At 41.1% G+C, this 21,119-nt stretch overlaps 1 protein-coding gene across 4 annotated transcripts in view; it reads right to left on the bottom strand.

Moving 5' to 3' along the window:
- sntg2 (syntrophin, gamma 2) overlaps nucleotides 1-20,527 on the bottom strand; it is a 93,729-nt gene extending 73,202 nt beyond the window's left edge. For all 4 annotated transcript variants that reach the window (XM_084381793.1, XM_084381795.1, XM_084381796.1 and 1 more), the window contains exon 1: nucleotides 20,205-20,527. In XM_084381793.1, the coding sequence (XP_084237919.1) occupies nucleotides 20,205-20,273 (69 nt within the window). In that variant the 5' untranslated portion in view covers nucleotides 20,274-20,527. The remainder of the gene's footprint in view (nucleotides 1-20,204) is intronic.
- Between the last annotated feature and the right edge of the window lie 592 nt (nucleotides 20,528-21,119).

Here is a 21,119-nt window from a genome sequence, read left to right as displayed (position 1 = left end):
TGTGTTTGCTTACAACAGTTTTATGAAGCGTTCCTGAGCCCACAAGATAATGTCATTTTTACAATCATGTGTTTCACAAAGTAAACCTCACCCCATCCTTGCTTGTGAACGACTGAGCCTTTTGAGGATGCCCCTTTCATACCCAATCATGATATCATCGCCTGTTACCAACGAACCTTTTTACGTGTTCCAAACAGGTGATGTTTTTGAGTATTCCAAAACTTTTTCCAGTGTTTTGTTGCCCCTGTCCTGACATGTTCAAAACATGCTGCTGGCATCAAATTGAGAATAAGCATTTCTTTTTTCTTTCTTTTTTTTTTAAATCAATGAAGATTAGGCAAAACATTAAAATTGTCTTTGTACAGTTTTCAGTTGAGTACAAGTAAAAAAGGATTAGCAAATGATAACATTCTGTTGAACTTGGGTTTTACACAGCATCTCAAGTTTCTTGAAATTGGTCTTGTATGTACAATAATGAAGGAAAATCAAAGCTACAGTTTTATAAAGTTGTCTGTATTTATTATAGATGATGAAGCTATCATGCCAGAGGCTGAACATGTATAGTTAATTAGTTCAGTTGGGGGGAAATCTCAACACTCAGTAGGTGAGAGGACTCAGATCACAACATCAGCCAGACACATTGCATAAGGCCTCACTTGATATCTGCAGTTCACTTCAAGACAAGAATATAAATTATGAACTACAAAGTACAAAAGATTTTCAAATAACATCTCAACTTGATTAACTGTAAAAAAGAAAAATGTTTGCAATAAATCCTGATGTTCGAAAAAGCCAAGAGATTGGAGAGATTTAAAGGTTTTTGATTTCTGATCCCACAAAGACAAGAGAAGGTCAAGGCCAAGTCTCTGCTGATGTCTTAACTTGGTTCACACCCTCAGTCCTCTATAAACTGGAGTGCTATTTGACCTTTTTAGTTTTAAGTTGTATGATATCGCACTGTAGATAAGTTGAGCCTTGAGTTGACGAGGTCAGCTGCAATTGAAAGAAACTGAAGAAACTGCTCATGGTGTGAGGTAGGGCTGGGCGATATGGCCTCAAATCAATATCACGATATATTGAGCAACTCACCTCGATAACGATAAATGAACGATAAGTACAAACGCCCCCCCCCACGCCTAAAAAAAAAAAGGTAGTGTCACTTGTAAACAAATAATAAATAATGTAATGAACAAAAATGTCAATAAAGCACTGAAAAAACTATTGCAAATAACACTGCCATGTGACAGGTGACAACTTTAAACTCTTTTAAACAAATAAGAGCACTGATGATTAAGAATAAGAGGGGCTTGAACAGGGCACTTCAAAAAGGAGCAGCAGACTTGGTATCCTGACCTGTTTACTCAGACTAGTGTTGTAGATGTGAGTCTGACTCATGGCTGCATGTGATCACTCTACTCTACACACTAGTGTTTACTCCAGGTTCTGCTAAGAAACACTAGCATGTTTACCATTTCAGGTTTCAGGCAGGATCTGAGGCATGTAACAATGTTTCCCCCAGAACTGAAAAAGCCACTTTTAAGATTCACCGTAGTTTCGTTTCCAGGTCAAACTCATTTACAATGGAGGTGCACGGGTCAACTTTTCTGTAGCATCAAAATCGCTATTTTTAAAACACTAAGAAGACTCGACACAACATGAAACTTTGCTCGTAGTATCACCAGGGTCCCTACACCTGAACACGAGCATTGAGAACATCGTTTGTGGACACAAAGTTTGCTAAAAAGAAGGTTTTTGAACAACTCACGTTAGCATTAGCAGTAGCAGTCCTGCCAGTCGCGATGCGTCAATCCCCGAGTGCGGCGTAACATGAAGGAGAAAGCTCCATGTTACATCGGGGATTGGGGATCGACGCATCTCGACTGGCAGGACGGCTAAGCTAACGTGAGTTGGTTTTGATGCTACAGAAAAGTTGACCCGTGCACCTCCATTGTAAATGAGTTTGACCTGGAAACGAAACTACGGTGAATCTTAAAAGTGTCTTTTTCGTCGTAATTATGCTTTTACACAAAGGTTTGACTCGTGTTCATTCACAAAATAAGCCGAGGTTGCATTTTAGCAACAGTTACACATGATATACCGGTAGCCTACCTACACACACACAGCCAAACAAGACAAAAACGACTTTTTTTTTTTTTTTTACACACCGAATATACCGACATGGGCAAAATGACGTCGGTTATCGTCGTAAATTTCGGTATCGGTAAATTTTCGGTTTATCGCCCAGGCCTAGTGTGAGGTGTTGGTCTTGATGGTCTTCAGCCTCCTGCCGGAGAGGTGTGTTTCACAACGTCTTTGTCTGGGTTGTGAGGTGTCAGCCACAATCTTACCTGCACGCCTCAGGGTCCTGGAGATGTTCAAGGATAGCAGATTGCAGCCAATCACCTTCCTATCAGAGCCAATGATGCACTTCAGCCTGCCCTTGTCCTTGACAGTGGCAGCTGTGTAACAGATGATGATGGAGGAGGTGAGGATGAAGGACCCGATGATGGGGATGCAGAAGTGCACCACTGTCTTTGGCAGGTTGAGCTTCTTTAGTTGCTGCAGGAAGTACATTCTCAGATCCTCTGATATTCAGCTCCCAGGTCCTGGTTTATGACAGCACCCAGGAAGTGACGCAGTGTCGACACATTGGGATGGGTCGGGTGGGACTATGTTTGTCCTGAAATCCATCACCTCCATCTGCAGTCTTAAAATCAGCTAAGCTCCAAGTTGAGCTCCAAGTTCTTTTGGCTGCAACAGGTCACCAGATGGTAGTCTCACATAGCCGAACCTATGACCTATACATCCCTCGAGAAAGGTCTGGCTACACCAATTGTCATTCTGGTAAATGGGGCAAAAAAACACTTTGGCTTATTTGTATTTCTTTTAACCAATCCCAGTTGTCTTAGTTGGCGCTAAACCCAGCGACGAACATGGGCCAGGGCCACTCTGACGTCAAAGAGCTGCCACACTTCAGGGGTGATGGAACTGACAAACACACTGTACATGAATGGGAGGACATAGTGGATATTTACCTGAAGAAGAGGGGCAATCCATCCCAAGAGCACTCCCAGGGAATATTGTCGAAATTGATGGGAAAGGTGAGAGATTTCATCAAACTGACCCTGTGTAGCATTCCATCTTTAAAGCCCACTGAAGACCCCATGCTTGTCTTTGATGTGCTGAAACAACATTTCAGTGAGGTGACATATTCCACCTTGCCTCTAGCAGACTTTTTACAACACTCAAAGCCCAATGGATTATTGGATCCGCTTGAATCAGCTTGAAGGGGTGGAACACTGAAGATCACTCTCATGAAGTCACAATGATTTTTGTGAAACACTGTCCTGACCCTGCACCCCTTAAGTTTTCTTAAGTTCAAAACAGCAGATGGATAGCAAACAAGATCCAGGAGCATCTCATTGAATACCACAGAGAAACCAGGACAAAGCCTCAGGGTAAAACATGTAGACCACCCTAACCAAAGGAGGTTGGTGCACAAGCCCAGACCTCAGCAGCAGAGGCTGGAGCTGCTGATAATGCCAGGGAGCTGGGGGGTGGTCCATAACCCCAGAATGAGATTGGGTCATCATCCACCCCCCAGGCGGAGAGCGCTTGCATTCAGTCCCTCATCAGCCTGCTGGACAGTGTGCTGGAGCAGAAGGTTCAGTTAGCAGCACCAAGCAGGTAGCAGGTGAACTTTCCCAAAAGAGATACAAGGTTTGCCAGACTGCTGACCATTCAACAACTATGCACTGCATACAGGATAACCTCTGCATGAGCTGCTTTAAGTCTGCAAGCGATGAGCAAGGCAAAGCAGGTTTAAACTACGCAGCTCACATTTGGAGACGGGATGTGTGGGCGTTAAAGTGCAAACCTCCGAAGGAAACAAAGACTTGAAAGAGGTGTATGCAAAAGTTTGCAAAGCAATGCTAGAGGACTGTACATTAATCATCCAAAATATCCACAGAGCTGATCCCCATTTGGCGAATTATTCCATGCATCAGTGGTTATCAATGGTTCTACCCAGTCACAAGGATTGCTTGATACAGGATCTATGGCTCGTACTATAAGTGAGGAAGCAGAGTGGAGACTCTTATCAGAGAACATTTTGACCCAACAGCAAGAACTGACACAGCGCATTGTCCTTGTTGGCTGTGGGGGGCTACAGGCTAGCCCCAGTGCATGTATGACATGGAACTGGCTTTGTATGGGGTTAAGTGCATGATTCCCGTCCTGGTAGTTGCTGGCCAGAAGGATGACATCATCATGACTGTGAGTCTGCCTTTCTCAGCCTCAAGGAGCTGTGCAGTCGTCACACACCTGGACTTCTCCAGACCGATGATCGTATCTACTGATGCTTCTCTTGATTGCCTGGGGGCAGTTTTGTCCCAAATACTAGAAGGTGAACTCAAGGCACACTGAATTGCCTCTGCAAGCAAGACCCTCATCGGCTCACAAAAGAGGTACCCTGCCCATCGCCTGGAATTTCTCAAGTGGCTCATGTGGTGTGTTTGTGAAAAGTTTAGTCATTGGTTGAAGGGTCATTTTTTCACAGTGTGAATCTATAATAATCCTTTAACCTGTGTAATGACAAAACCAAAACTTGATGCCTATGAACTGCGGTGGGTGGCCAGGCTGTCCCCATACACGTTCAGTCTCAAATACATCCCTGGGGCAAAAAAACACTGTGGCAGATGCCCTAAACCAAGACCCGTTTGCTGGATCAGTGAGCCAAAGGTCAGGTTGACGCCATGTGACAACATTTTGCTCTTTCTGGATTCAAACACGTATGTTTATATGTGCTGTATTTCCATTGCCATGTTCGGTAAATGTGTTATTTATCTTAGAATTATTGTATGAGGTGATTGTGGTGTGGTACGTTTCTCATGACTGCCATGGGTGCTTGTATTGTATGTGTTTTTTTTCTTATGTCGGTCATTGAATGTCATGTTATTAGAGACAAAGAGCAATATTAGAATTCAGTTATATTTTATTATACTTTTTTATTGACATGTTATGAGTTATCCTCAAGATTATGTCAGTCTGCACTGAGCTCGACTGCGAGAGGCATGCCGTCAGGGTTTCCAGAACGTTCTGGCTACACTTGCACCTCTAAATTGTTTGAGACCGTGGCTGTTTATGGTGTTTGTATCACAGTTGTGGCTCCATGTGCATTTTTCAGAGTTACTGTCAGGATAGCCACATCATATTGTACAGTGTGTTTTTTCTTTTGAACTAAAATGCTTCCACAGCTGAAACATACAGACACTTATGCAGTACCAGGTGCTGCATCATTACATAATCTTTTCACCTTTTCCAAATTGTTTCAAATCCCTTTAAAAACTAAAAAAAAGAGTGTTCCGTCATTCTCAGGTGACTAAAGTTATAGATCACTCAACCGAAAAGGTTCGATTAAGATCAGGAAACTTTTGTTATCCGAGAAGAAAGTTTCCAGTGACAGCCTAATGAATATTCACAACCTGTAGCTACAATATGTTACAGCAAGGAAGTAGGATGAAATGTTGTTTAGCTGATCATTTTGATAGATTGTAATATGATACATGATTAGTGGGAATGATCATTTTTGCATCACAATTTTTATTTTCGTCATGATGATGCGACATTTGTCGCTACGTTCTCTATGTTTTCTTGCATCTGGAGAACAAAATTTGTTTGCCATGGTATCTCAGCAGCACTACAGTACTTCATTATAATGCTGTTTCATTATACTTTTTACCTTAATCAAAAAATTGCAACTCCAGGATTTGCATATTATGATTTGAATAATATTTTGATTATTTGTGCAGCCCTGAAAACCACCTGCAACCATTTACAGTCTTCGAGTAATGTAAAACAGGGCTCCAGACTAACTTTTTACACTGGTTGCACTGATGCACCTAACCTTTTTATTGAGGTGCACCAGCACATGATTTACAGTATGTGCACCAAAATGGCCTACATTTTAATTTGGTTTCTTAACATATTACGAAATGATTGTAAATAGGAGGAATGGTGCAGATATTTGTTTTTTTCATTTAAATCACAGCACACACAAGAAAAAATCCCAATAATGTCGAGTGTTTAAAAAACAAAGAACATAGTGCTTATGTTTAAAGCGCAAATTCTTAGAACACATCAGATAAACGAAATCAGTCTCTTTGGTGGAGCTCTGCTTTGAATGAAGTTCCATCGTGACAAATGAATGGACTACTTGCGGGGTGACATGAAGACATGAATCAGAGGCACAAAAAACGAGCCTCATTTTAAGGTCGGAAAAGCCGGATTTCTGGATTTATCTGGAAGATACACACCCCTGATTTAGGTATTCCTACATATGCTAAAAGTGTTTGGTTGTGCATGTATGTAGTTTGCCTTTGCCTTTATGAGCTGGGCGGACTAGTTTTCTACCATTTCTGGGTCGTCCTGTTTATTGAAACAGTGAACTTCTTCAACTTTGTGGGATTCTAATGACTGTTCCAGGCACTGGTCAAACCTTCAGGTGTTGCCATGGAAATTGAGTTATTGCCTGTGAAAACCTTTTTTGATTGCAAAACACATAAAAATATAAATTAATGGCCAGATCTTTTTCTTTTGCAAGTAACCATGGTAAAAGCAGCAGCTTCAAGATGGTAATAATGAGGAAATACCGGACTCGGTGGAGGTAACCATCCATCTCTCAGTCGTTGATTAACTTCTGATAATGGACACCTCATCCTGCATTATCCCTACGACTTCACATCTTAAAATGGCTATGTCCATTAATGCAAACCAATAACGTACAGGAATTACATAAATTCCGGCATGTCTGCCTCCTTGATCTCTCCTTCCTGAATAGCTGACTTGAGGTCACTTTGGCTGCAGTGGAAGAAAACTTTCCAGATGTAGATAACCGTGAAAAGCACCACAACTTTCAAGTGACACACAAAGAGGCACAGTACTGATATACAAACATAGCCAGCAGCCAGAGCTCACTTACACACACTATCGACACACATTTTCCCCCCCAGATCAATCACATAATGTCTGGAACAGTCATCCAAACCTGCACATACAGATTAAGAACCAAGATGCAGCAAAAAAAATCCTTCTGCTTTATCCACTCACTAGGCGTCTGTAGAGAATCTGACTTTAGTTCCATCAGTTCCGCTTAACGTTTACAAACCAGTCATCATGGATTTCGTAAGATTTCAGCCATCATTCATATATTTTAAACACTGGAACTGTCTCTTGGCCACAGCCAGACATCTGTCCTCATTTTGTCTCTCTGGCTACAGGCCCAGCTACAGGCCCAACTACACACGGAAACCTCATTCTTTTGAGCCCAGAGTTTGTTAATGAATATGAAATATTGACTGGACCCAAAAATCAAACTAATGGCCACTTCATGTGTGAAGACTCAAAAAGACCTTGAACAGCTTAAGATCATTAACTAAGGTATATACACTGTCAGGGAATAACTGTGCAAATTGATAACATAGTTGGTAGTAGTTTTAGTGGTGGTGTAATTATGAGCTTAAAAGACAGATATTTGGAAACATGGAGTCTCAGCAGCAGTATAATATGTTTTTTTTAAAGATAAGAAATGGATGAGCTGTCAAAGACGTAGTGGATGATGCTGGAGGGTGTCACAGTTACTACTTTTTTCTAGCTGAGCACTTTCATGTGGAAAGACTTTAAAAAGTACTGTAGCTTGTCCTCATTTTTGAGGTCAATTAAAAGTACCTTGGGATTGTGTCAGCAGTCAAATAGCTATCAGAGTATTACAGTTACAGAACTGTGTCAATTTATCATCTAAATCTGCCTTGGATTTCTTTAAAAAATATATTTTTATATATATTATCATAGGAATCCAAGCAGAAAACTACAACTTGGAGGAAAACGTTTCAAAGTATTTTGTTGTATTTATAACAACTATCAGATTACATTGATATGAGAAATATTCTCATTTATCTGCAATAGTTAATAGGCAGTCTGGTTTCAACAGCAAAAGTGCAAGGACACATATTTTGTAAAGTGAGAGCTTGCATTTTTGCCAAGTTACCCCTTGTTTACAAATACCAACATGTAAAAGTTGCCTGGCAGCTTTAAGGTTAAAAAAGGTTAAACAATATTAATTGGATTTTCCAAAGATCCATTAAAAATAGCCCAGAGATACAGCTGTACTGATGAGCATAATCCATCATTTTAAATGAGACAACTTTGGTGATTTCACCCATCATGGCTTTACCACGCTGTTAATTACCACTTTTAGTGGAGCTATTTTCACTTCTTTCCATCAGGACACACTCTTACATAAGACTGGTAGCAGTAAAGAGGCAAAATTAAAAGTGAAAAACTGTCTTCACATTCTGTTTCTGCAGAACAGAGTTTAAATGTCTCTGTACTGATTGTTATAAAGTCGCATTTTTATGAAGTTGTATTTGGAAAAGTCACCAGTCGTTTAATTTACAATGATGGATTAGATTCATCACTGCAGCAGCATGTGTCCACAAGTGTTTTTTTAAAGTATTTTTGAAAACAGCCATGCTGTAAACCTACAGCAGCTTCTGGGAAAGGAAACAGTAAACAGACGCGTACTGCTTACAGTGAAATTACTTTAATCATTTCACAAGAAATCCGTGTTACATTGCTGTCCTGTGAGAACCTAGTATCTCTAAAAAATCCAACTTCATTAGTTCAGAAAAACAGCCTGTTTTCAGCTTTGTGCAGACGATGCATTTTCTAGCTAATCCAAAGACGGTTTATAAATGAAAGCTTAAAAAGTAGGAGAATTTTCTCAACTCATAATGGAAGAACACTTGGTGCACAGTCACATATGCAAGAATGCAGGGCAATGTCCATCCCCTAACAGTGCTTTGTTAGAAGGGTCAACTAAATGTGCGCGCGCACACACACACACACACACACACACACACACACACACACACACACACACTTTTGCTATTGGTTGAAGCTGCGACTTTGCAAGTTAAACCAATGTTGAAACAAGATGCAAATTTGCTTCACCGCCTGACGAAAATGTTTTGTTTGCCCCTTCTCTCACATAGAATGGAAGTGAATGGTGTCAAATATTCACCACTGTAGATTTTGCATGTGTGAGTGTGCCCTGAATCCTCAAATTCATGGTTTTTACTAAATAGGAAAGGTAGCAAGTTGCATAAAAAGGAAATAATCAGTACCTCAAATTTGTACTTACATGGGCTCAAGTACTTTTAAATGTACTTAGTTACATTTCACCACTATTATACTGTTAATAATGTTAATGTTGTAACAAATATAAGAATGGAAAATGCTCAGTTTTTTTTGTATTTCTTTAAACCGATCACAATTGGGCGGCACCAAACCCAGGATGGAATGGCGATTCAAGACTCCCCACATGCACTGTTTTGCACAAGTTGCGCCATCACTATGGCTAAAACCCCTCAAATGAAAAGGTAGCCCCCCCCCTTTTTTTTGCTAAGCTAAGGTGACCAGCTACTAGCTTAATCTTTAGAGTACAGACACGAAAACATTGAGGAGCATAAGAGGGAAATGCTTGGAGGAGAAAAACAACATGTGCTACATATACGTATTCTTCCTCTGGGGTCATTAAATTACACTATACATTTTGAAGAGCATGATGAGCATCAATGGCATGAGAAAAAATGAACATTGTTCAGGCAATGAAAGACACTAAATATAACCCTTTTTAAGAAAATAAATATATCAGGTATTCATTTTTACAGGTTCTGGAAGGCATATTTTGGTACCTTTGGAGAGAGACAAGCTAGCTGTTGGCCCCCATTTTTTTGCTAAACTAAGGTAACCAGCTATGGAACTTCATTCGAGCTTAATATTTACAGAGTAAGTACAGACACAAGAGCACTATCAAGCTTTTCATCTATATTAATAAGGTGATAAATGTTATTATTGCAGTTGCTAAGAGAAGGCTGTTTTACATGTTCACTAACAATTGAGCATAACATATGTGCCCAAACAGAAAGATAAGAAATGTAAAGAAGGGATTTGCAGGAAAGCAAGTAGTTGTGTGATAATGTCGACGTTCAATTCTTCATGGCAAACATGGTTGTTTGATGTTTCTATGTCACATATCCTGGATTAAATTACTGTGTAGGTAAACTACCTCATATGCGTTAAGTAGATATTTTCCCTATGCATCAGTATTCACACTGTATTCAGCACCGCACTGTACGGCAATATCCTGGAAGGTCAATAAGCTCTAGGAATGGATTGAGCTATCCTCATACACAGAGCTCACAGAAATGTGGTGTTATATCCTCCGCAATCATCCCTGTTCAATCTTCCACTCAGAGTGTCTCCATGGGGAATCAAAGCCACTTGATGTATTTCCCCTCTATTGTATATGCATTGTTTGAATAGGCTCGTCTCGCAGAGCTCTCCTGCTCAAACAGCAGCACAGCCAACTGTGTGATAGCCATAGTTTCCCCAGATCCAAAGTCCAACATGTAAGAGATTATCGCATGTTGTTTTGTAAGCGTCAGAGATTAAATAAGTTAAACTTGTCTGTCCATTGTCTTAAAAATTGCTTTTTGGATAAGTTGGGAGTTCTGTGTTATAATGGCACTATGAGAGGAGTTATTTGGGGTGAATGTTGTTTTTTTAAGGAACTTTCATTCACACTTCAAGGATAAATTTAAGTTAGAGAAAAAAACAACAACTAGTGCTTTGAGCGCCTTTTTTTTAGTGCACATGTCTGAAGTGGTGAGAAAAGTGTCACCAACACTATCAGCTGGTAAAGGGACAAGGTAGATTTCTTTAAATCTCACTTGGAGATGAAATGGGGACATTAAAATGCATAAGTTTCCTGCCTTGAATCTAAATAAAAATGCTAATGAAACGCTGTGGGTAATATTAACACAGGGAATGCGCTGCTTTTTATTTGCTAATGCAACATTTCAAGAAAGCTTCTAAACTGAAAGCGCGTCTTGTTTTGATCATCATCAGGATTTATGACACTACATATTCTCTTGACATTTTAAAAATTAAAAACGCCACCTAATTAAGACATTAATTACTGCCTGGTTTTGTAGTTAGTTGAATAATTGAATATGACTGTGCATAATACTGTATATGTATCTTTGCAATTCCAACAGGGACTTATTATGAGCTTTAAAAAAAGACTAATTTATGATATAACATCGGAGTCTGCCCTTTCATATGCCATCATGAGATTAAAGTAAAACTGAGGAGCCATCTGACCGGCAGTAATATCTATATATTATGATTTTGTTACAGTGTTGCTTAACATTTAATTCAACATAAGGGGGAAATGCTTGGAGGAGTCAAACAACATGTGCAACATATACGTATTCTTCCTCTGGGATCATTAAATTACACTATTCATTTTGAAGAGCATGACATCAATGATAGGAGAAAAATTACCCTAAATATAACCCTTTTTAAGAAAATGAATTTCAATGTTACAATGCAAACGTGTGACTGCTTGGTGTCTTTTCCAATTACCTGAGCAGCTCTGGGAATAATGAAAGGTTGAGGGGAATACATGTTCATGCTCCAACAGGAGAGATTTGGTTAAAATATGATTGACTTACTGAATACAAAACCATCGACTTTCACACTCCACCAGGGTATAATTATGCTTCTGCTGCTTCTGCCAAGAGAAGCCCTCAGGCATGTGACTACAGGAGTTTGGAAATTTTATATGACATGCATGTCACTTATCTTTTTATGCCTTTAAAAAGGGACAGGCTGGGGTTTGATTGTCTGATAACCATAATGCATTACCCTCTATTTAATCCTATTTGTAGTGATCTGAAATTTGGCAAGCCCTTGCTGCTTGTTCCTTCTGTAAAGGTTACGTTGAACAAGTCGATATCGACAGCAGTCAGTGCAATAGTGTAAGGCTGTAAGGCTGTGTGAATAATTACTCCATCATTGTATATATTTTAGTTTTAGTATTGTTTAGCACATTTGTTCACATTATGTTGATCAATGAAGCTGTCATGCTTCTTAGGAGGACTGGCAATGAGCGAATGAAAAATTGTCACATACACAACAAATAGTTCATTTTAAGGTATAATTTGTAAATGTGCCAAGTATTCGAAGGTATCTGCAAAAACAGGGGGCAGCATTTCTCCGGAGTCAACTGACAACTGTTGTTCTTTGGTAGCTATACTTGGCAGTAGCTAACTACCACTAACTGATTAGCTCATGATTCAGTTCAGCAGTGGAGCCAGTGGCCCTGGAGTGTGTCTGGACCGGGACCTTGAATGAGTGAGGGGAGTAACATAGTTAAAAGAAACCAACCCTACTGTCCGACTCCGTGTACTCTCAGGAGCCCCGAGTCGGACAGTTGATATTCCGACCAAAAGGGGGCGTGCCTCAGTGAAATGTCGCGAGACAGCTGTGAGATTTCCCACTTTGCAACTCGGGCGGGTGGTGTCCCATGCATCTGGAATGCAGCATAATACAGACAGGTCAGCCGGTGCTAGCTGGTTAGCATGCTAACTTAAGAAGACATCTCCGCAACACAATACAAACTGTAGATGTCTTTGACATAACTTCAGCACTGTTGTTTCTTCACACTCGGTTAATGTTCGTTCACTTTTTTTTATCATTATGATTCAAATCAAAATCCTGTCTGTTTAAAAAATTCAACATTTAATAAAAATATGTGCTTCTTCAAGTTAGAGTTACATCCTGGAATCAATCTCGCGACAAGCCAGTTGCACTAGCTGCACCATCTATCCTGCTTAGTTCCCTGAGATACAAAAGCATCTTAATCACAGATGAACTGGAAATAGCAAATGACTGGGGGAAAAAAACTATTTAATCTAAGTCCATGAATCCAAGTTAGAGATTAATGGCAGTAACAGAAGGGTCAATGTGAGGAGACGACCAGGAGAGAGAATGATACCACAGTGTTTCAAACCAATGGTGAAAAATGTTGTTGGAAATATTCAAGTCTGAGGGTGTTTTACCTACTCTGGATTTGGACACCTGCACAGACCAGGACTCCATCCTGACCAAGGAGAATTATTTAGAAGTAGTTTGAAACAAATACAAAATAGAAGCATTTTGGGGCGCCATTTATCTCAGTTGGTAGAGCGGGCGTCCCATGTATAGAGACTTGGCCCTCGCTGTAGCAGCCCTGGGTTCAGGTCCCGGCCTGGGCCTCTGTGCTGCGTGTCACTCCCCCCTCTCTATCATCCTGTTTCCTGTCATATCTTCAGCTGTTCTATTAATAAAGCCATATAAAGGCCAAAAAATAAAAGCATTTTGACCAGTGGTTTCAGACTTTTGGACTCTATTCTAGAGCACAAGTAAAAGCATGCTTGATTGAATTACTGCATCTTTTGACCTACCTGCAACCAAATAAAGTAAATACACAAAAACAGAGGGATGGGGTATGTTAAACATGTATGGATATAGATGCTTGCGATGTGCCGGTGCTGACACTCCGGCTCGGAGACTGCAAGACCTCAAACACGGTACACTTGGTACAAATGTTTGGTCAGATTTGACATGCTGTCTTGCAGCTAATGAACTTCCCACATGCATTGCACTGCCGTGTTGTCTTTTTCTTTTACAAAGTGAAGCAGCACTTTTGACTGTTTTCCGCAGTCCATCTTCATACACTGTGACTGCTGCTGCGCATGCTAGTCATGCACGCTAACTCTCCAGCACATGTTGATGTGTGACGTAACAGGTCCTGACTCCTGGCAGATGAAAAAGGTCCTGAAAGGTAGCCAGAGGGGCCCCGACCTTGCAGATATACGTAGCCTTTGTTTCCACTTATTATTTTTATGTCCTATTTAGGAACCAATTAGCAGAACCAAAGTGTTTTTGTTTTTTTTCAGGGTACCCAGTACTAAGCATTAAGTTCTTGGTTCTAATTTGGAACCGAGTTTCGGTTCCAACCCTAATCGTAACAGAATGATAGCTGGTTAGGTTATCATTTCAGTGTGTATTTGTGTTTTAAGCCTGACGTTTGTGAGTGGCAGTCATGACAGCAAGGCCTGGATCACTACTAACAGCAGGAGTGGAAGACCATGGGTGGGGGAACAGACTGGGCATGAGTGATCAGCAGCAGGGTTCAGTCCTGGTCGTTTAGTAATCCTATGAAAAGAGGCTTGCCATAAAAGCAGCTATTGGAGGAAAGCAGCAATGTACCTTGTACATTTTGCACAATTAACCAAACTTCTTTGTTGGCTTAAATTGAGCCGTTGCTAGCATTCATTGATATTCAGTTGTTGTGCCTGTTTATGTGAATATGTTAATCTTGAGTAACAGTAAGATGTAGCTATGACCATAGAAGCACGAGAAAAATGTATATTCACAAACTGCAAATGTATTCAACAATACTGAAATAGCCTCACTTCCCTCCAAAATTTAACACAGAAAGACTGATTAGTTCCGTCTCTCCAGCAATGACCTGAAAAAATGCTATTGTATCTTGTGAATGTCAGTGGTGTCAACGTAGTAATAAATGCACTATGCATTATGTGTTAATATTTACCAAAGAGTTGCTGCAAATATATTGCCTGCTGCTGTCTGTCCCGCTGGATCCATTCAGAGATGAGAAGGAAGAGAGGAGGAGTTGAGTGGAGAGGGTTGCATTTTATCTTACAGTTGACCTATATTATTTTGTATACTATTTATATATACTACCGACAATTCATATAGCTACTGGTCAATTAATACACCTGCGAGTAAAACACTATAAGCGGAAAAGACAGGAAGCACAAGCATCTTGTAAATGTCAACACTGAAATATCCAATGTTGAACATGGATTCAAGATAATCAGTCTTGCAGGAGAAGGAAAAAACTGTCCTGCAACTTCATATGAGTGTCGCACAGTAACATTACAGCAAATGCAGTGATGTGTTGGGAAAACGTAATTTGGCACTGTTTGATAATATAACACTAAAGTGATGCAAGTAAATACTAGAAAAAGTTGATGTAAATGGTCACGTTGTGGGTGATAGGGGTATTTTTACGGTTTCTCGGTGGTTTGTTCAACCAAGACAGGTTAAAGGGAATTTATTAGGTTTCACTGGTAGTGGGCAGTGGAGGGAGGCTCAGGCTCAGGCTGATTGCTCAGCGGGTGGAGTAGCTGGGGCTCATGATGGTGAAGGCTGAGGCTTTGGTGGAGGCACAGGTGAGTGAGACTTGGAGAATCCACAGTGGGATTACGGCAGATGGCAGAGGTGCAAGAGGCTGGGCAGCAGGGCGGCTGTTGAGCTGGAGCTCAGAGTTTGCACAGGCTCAGGTAGACGAGCGGAAACAATCTGGCAGCGAGTGGGAAGGAGACCAGAGTACTTGAGCTGGCACTGATAATTAGTTGAGCTGCAGGTGTGTGAAAGGCAGGAGATCCAGCCATCCAGGGAAGCCACGCCCAGCCTCTGCAGAGCACCTCTGAGAACACATGAAACAAAACACAAGCACGAAGCACAGAAAAATCCACACACAAAGTCTAAATCGTAACAGGTCACACATAAAATAATAGCTTGTCTGTAAAATCACAGAGGCATAAACCCCACGGGGTAGGGGGGGTATGACACCCCATCCTGGGAAAAATATAATTTGCCCCCCAAGTTTATCACTGTAAACACAACTAGCAGTGTTTGCAGTGGCAATGTAGTTTTTCTAAGCTGGCAGGGTGATGGATTTTTCTTTCAGCACTACATTTGGTGTCCCCTTCAGCAACTGCTCTTGAGAAAATGTCATGTAAGTGTACCCTCCAAAGCTGATTTTGCTCCTGCATGTTTGAATTTTCAGATGAGTTTAAAAGTTGGCTCCTGCCTCCTCCGTATATGGACTTTGACACCTTTTTATATCACTTTGCATGACTTCCTCATTTACTACCGTTATAATTACTACAGCACCTAGAGCTCACTAAATTAATATTGGTTGTAACAAGATGCTTTAACTGTCAAACTATATGGTGGTTTTTCTGATGAGGATGAAGAAGTATGTAATTTCAAAGTCTTGTATTCAATCGTATTGTGCTAAAGTAAGTGACGTTATTAACTCATTTTGTCAAATGTGTGACTGTTTAGTAATGTGAGGTATGTTTTTTTTTTGGTTTGTTTTACAGTATATAATTATTCCAAACATTTATGAAGGTAGAGAAACGCCCCCCGTCTACATCAGTGGAGCTAGTGTGGAGCAGGTGAACAGTTTTAGGTCATCATAGAGAACCTTGGTCATCACACATCACCACCCTGGTTCAAAAGGCACAGAAAAGCTCTACTTCCTACAGAAACTTGGGAAGGCTAAATTTAGGAGCAAGATTCTGGTCAACTTACAGAGGAACAAAAGAAAGCATCCTGACTGGAAACATCAAACTGGCATGGTTTGTGCACGGCCCAGGACAGAAAGGCTGTACAGCTGGTGATTAAAACCGCTCAGAACATCACCAGTACCCATCTACAGCGCATCAGTGATATCGATGAAGTGAGATGCCTGCACAGAGCCCAAAGGATACTAAAAGACAACACCCACCCCAGCTAACACTCCTTTTTATAAAATAGATGCAGTACAAAGGACTCAAACATATTGTCGTTTTTTAATACCCTTGTGTTTTAAATTACGATAAATTTACCTTGCTACACTTGTTAAGTTTCAGGTCTGATATTATAACCACACTCCATATCACTGTTTTTACTCCTCACTGTAAAGGGTCCTGTACAAGCAAGCTAACTTCTAGTTTTGTCAGTTGATGCAGTTAGCCACAGTAACACCTGGCAGTTACTGTGGTAACAACGAGTAGCTGTGGGGTGCAACCGGTTTTAATCTTGCGATGCGAAAATACACAAAGTAAACCCTTTGAGTTACGTTTGGACTTACAATCAGCCGATTCAACGAGCTCCAGATGTTTTCCAGCAACCAAATCACACAATAATCTGTATACTGAGTAAAGTCTTTACGCCAAGACATGTTTGAAGCACAGAGCCCATTTTAATAAATCCCTAGTTTGAAACTAGCTAGTCGTCACCAAGAATTTAGGAAGACAATCATAAACAAAACTTGTAATGGATCTACAATCCAGGAGAGAATTATGTCTACAGAAACAAGTTTCCAAGTCCTGACAAATGTAAGCTACTGCTTGAACTAAGACAGAAATGGTTTCTCTCCCAGCGTGGTGAAGCAGGAAAAACTTCCTGCAAAAGCCTGTCCATCACAGCCCTAATATACCCGTCATACAAACCAAACACACAGCCAGACTAACCCTTGATTTCCATCAGGTGCGTATGCTATTTTGCTCCATTCTCCACGGGACTGCATATATCACCGAGAGCGTCACAGGAGCGGAGCTTGCTGCCAGCTGATACAATAGACCTCCTGAGATTTTGCTTATTTCGTCACATTCTCCTTGACTACCATGGCTGAGTAGGCTACCTACTTGAATGTCAATGTAGGCTACATTCAAGATGTTGTGAAGTGAAACATGATCCCGAAACGGTACAGGGTGTTTTATTTTGAAAATTGACTGTTCCTGTGTGTGACCTCCTCGTCTCTGTTCAGCTTGACGCGACTGCGGGCCGTCTCCGTAAAAAGCAGACGGGCTGGACACACTGGCCTGTGCGGCGCTGCTGTGTGGCGTTACCTCTAGCTCTTCATTCCGGCGTCCATGTTAACAGATAATCACTAGACCGGCCACAACAGATGCATGAGTCGCGCTTCTCACGCGCGCGTCAAACCAGGCTGCTGCGTCACTTTATCTAGAGATTCAGAGTCTCGCGACACGCACGCGGTTCTCAGCGAAAATAGACGTGGAAACGACCTGTCAACACTCATATCGACATCATACCAGCGTTTCACCACAGTGTTAATGTCTGTATGTGTAGAATATGTCACAGACATGCAGAGAATACACACAACAGGTGAAGGGCAGCGTTTTTCCAGTGCACTCTTTTTCCTTCTCTCCTTGTTTTCCCCCCTCCCGATGTCTCGCTCTTTCAACGGGGGTAACGGAGAATCACGTCATCATACCTTTTGATAATTATCAAAGTCTACCTCCATGTAAATAGCTCGGGCAGGCGGGAGCCGCGCTGCAGCAGCTACGCAGCCTATGTGAACACAAACACGCGCAGCAGCTCAGCAAGGCAGCCGCCACACACTGAACAAGCATCCTATGTGGCCAGCTGGTGATGCACACTGTGGGCACCGCGCTGCCTGTGTTTGCACTGGATGCCCTTCTCTGTAATTCATCAGTGATTGCCAATTACTGATCGAGTCTGTGTATCTGCATATCTGAATGTTTACAAAAGCCACATTTAAGATTGTTGAGGAACTCATTTTATGCTTGATGAAGGCCACTTGCAAAAAAATTTAAAATATGCAAGAACAATACAAACAGGGTCCCTGGAATAAATTGTGTCATGACATGAGGCTTAGATGTATTTGTATTATCGCTTTCGGTGCACTTTGTGTTACAAAACCTTGGTCTGGACTATTCCAAGCAGTGCAAAGACTATACATGTATAAAAGTTATGTCAAAAAATGATTTAAATTTAACACCTTTTAACATTAACTCAACCCTAAAGGCTAGATAATTAGGCCTTTCTGTTAAAAGGCCTGCTAGATCCTGAGCTTACTTACTGTCAAAGCACAATCAAGTCCATGCTTAACACCTTCAACTGCACACCAGGTGATCAAAAATAAACATGATGGAGTGAAGGCTTTACAGAGATTACTGTGTTTGTGGAAGAGCCTCTTGCCACGGGAAAACTCTGCTTACTGTATAATTTTAGCCATCAGTCAGTTGGTGAATACACAGTGAAATATGTGTGAAAACTGAACACACTCTAAGCTAATTTAAGCTGCAGACTTGAGTCCCTTCATGCTCAGGTTGCTGTTATCAAGTTCTAAAAGCAAATGCTTCATGAACGGGAACTGCCCACAAAGCAGGACTCTGGGACAGAAGAAATTAAAGGTGCAACGTGTCCAGTAATAACAGGGCGACAGCTGAGTACCATGCAGCAAATGATGGTTCATATTCAGCCAAGAGGATAATGTTTCAACAAAAGCAGTATAAAAAACATTACATAAAACTAGGACTGCAAGATGTCCATGGAAAGATATAGACTGGCTGACGAAGGTGTTAAGTGTACGTGACCTGAAATATATACCTGTCTGATTAGATTTAGCTTGGTTAAATTTTAGGGAACATATAATATGTCACACATGCTGGGATGTGCTAATAGCAGCCTACACAAACAATATGAGAGGCTGTTAAAAAAAAGGTCAAAATCATTTGTTCTCCTGTTCAAGCAGCCTAACCACAATACCCAATTAAAAGCTCAGTGTACAAATGTCTGTTTGTCAAGAGAAAATAATGGTAATAATATTCATAATGCAGCAGTACTCTCCAACTCTACAGCCAGAAGGGAAATCGTTTAAATTAGCCTAATTTCAAATACAGTTCGGTCACACACATAATGAGAAATATCAAAAATACCAGCTGAAATATTGTTTGGCAATACTGGCCGAAATTGACGTCTGAGACACGTCGACAAAATATGTAAAGTGTTGATAAAGTGTTTGTGTGTCTGCTGTAACCCGTGAAACCACAACTGATGAAGAGTTAGCAAAAAACGCGCCGTTTCATCGAATGGTAGACACGTTATATCAGCCTGCAGTCACATATCTAGTGGTTTAATGAGTACTTGATTATCGGTCCAATTTCACGTCTTGTACAGCAAGGCAAAGCAGCTTTTGGAAATGAGCATGGTCTCCTGGTCGATTCGGCATTTACATAATGAGAAATTATAAACGACATACTGCCATATTACAAAGATTTTTTATCCAAACTTGAAGCAACGCAAATCGCTCCCACCCTGCGCACTCACGTTATGGGCATCTGGAGGACTGCTCGTAAAAGGCGAAACGTTATTTATAAAAGTTGTACGTTTGTTCAAGTACGAGCGCCACACTTTGCTAAATATATGCCGAAAACTGCATATGCTGCCAATTATTTGGAAAAGATGATTAATTGAACGCCTTGTTAGAATTCAAGTATCAATAAGGAGGGGAATAGTAAAGGGACGATTTTTAAAAGGTAGTCTGGAGTTCCCTCTGTACATCAAAGACTAAAACGGCTTGTATGCTCTTTTTAACTGCCCCTACACACAGCACACCTCACGGGAACGGAGCAAGCTGATCTGCGCCTTATGTTCCGTCAAATAAATGTAAATTAAAAAGGTTTACTTGCCGAAGTTGGAACCGAAAGGCTGGTGGGTCGCTCGATCTGCTCAGGTTTCTGTTTCCCGGTCACATTCATTTCCCATAAAACCGCTTTCTCTGTCCGCTGACTTCGACGAGAGTTTCTCCAGTCATTTACCCAGATATTGACTGCAAGTGTTATTCGCCGGCGTCCCGTTCAACGGCACAGCCAAATGGAGAAACCATGCCTTTACAAAGCCGTCTCTATCCTGTAATTAGAACAATTTTGCCTGCTGCAGGGACGAATTAGTGATGGCAATCGTTGCTTATTTTTCCCTGGCTCAGACCTAACTGTCAGCGCACAGCACTCCTCTGCTGCTGCTCATCAGTCTGCATGTCTCTCCACCTGCTGCCTGTCCTCCTATTAACTATTCCTGCGTCAAACCACAGGACATTAACCCATTCACTAGTATTTAAATGCTGAAAGCATAATGGCGGTGATTCAGAATTAATCATGGTTATATTTATTTGTGCACCTTTTTATTAGCACTGGAAGTGGCACTGTAGTGTTGGGATATGTTGCAACCAGAGAAATGAGTCTTGGGTTCAGTGCTGCCTCTGGAAACATCAAGATTCAAAACAACAAAATGAAAACCAACGTCCAGCCAGCCTAGATCTCAGTCGTTCTTCGTGCTTGAAAGCCTCCCCAAGCATGTTAAAATCGTCATGGTCACTGGCACAAATTAATATCTGGGGACATGGCAGGAGGCCTTGATGCATTTTCCTGGAGGAGCGGAGATGGGTCAGAGATCCAGTGAGCCAGTCTGCTGACTCTCATAGTTGGCTTGAGGGAGCTGGTCCTATCTGACTTCTACAACCCTCGGACTCAGAACCAGACCTACATTGGAATGTATCAGTACAAGCAGACAGGTTTATAACCAGAATGTGACACCACTTCCTAGAA

This window comes from Pagrus pagrus, assembly GCF_965226575.1.
Source record: "Pagrus pagrus genome assembly, chromosome: 18".
In the NCBI taxonomy this organism is placed as follows: domain Eukaryota; kingdom Metazoa; phylum Chordata; class Actinopteri; order Spariformes; family Sparidae; genus Pagrus; species Pagrus pagrus.
This window is presented reverse-complemented; position numbering and strand designations above follow the sequence as displayed.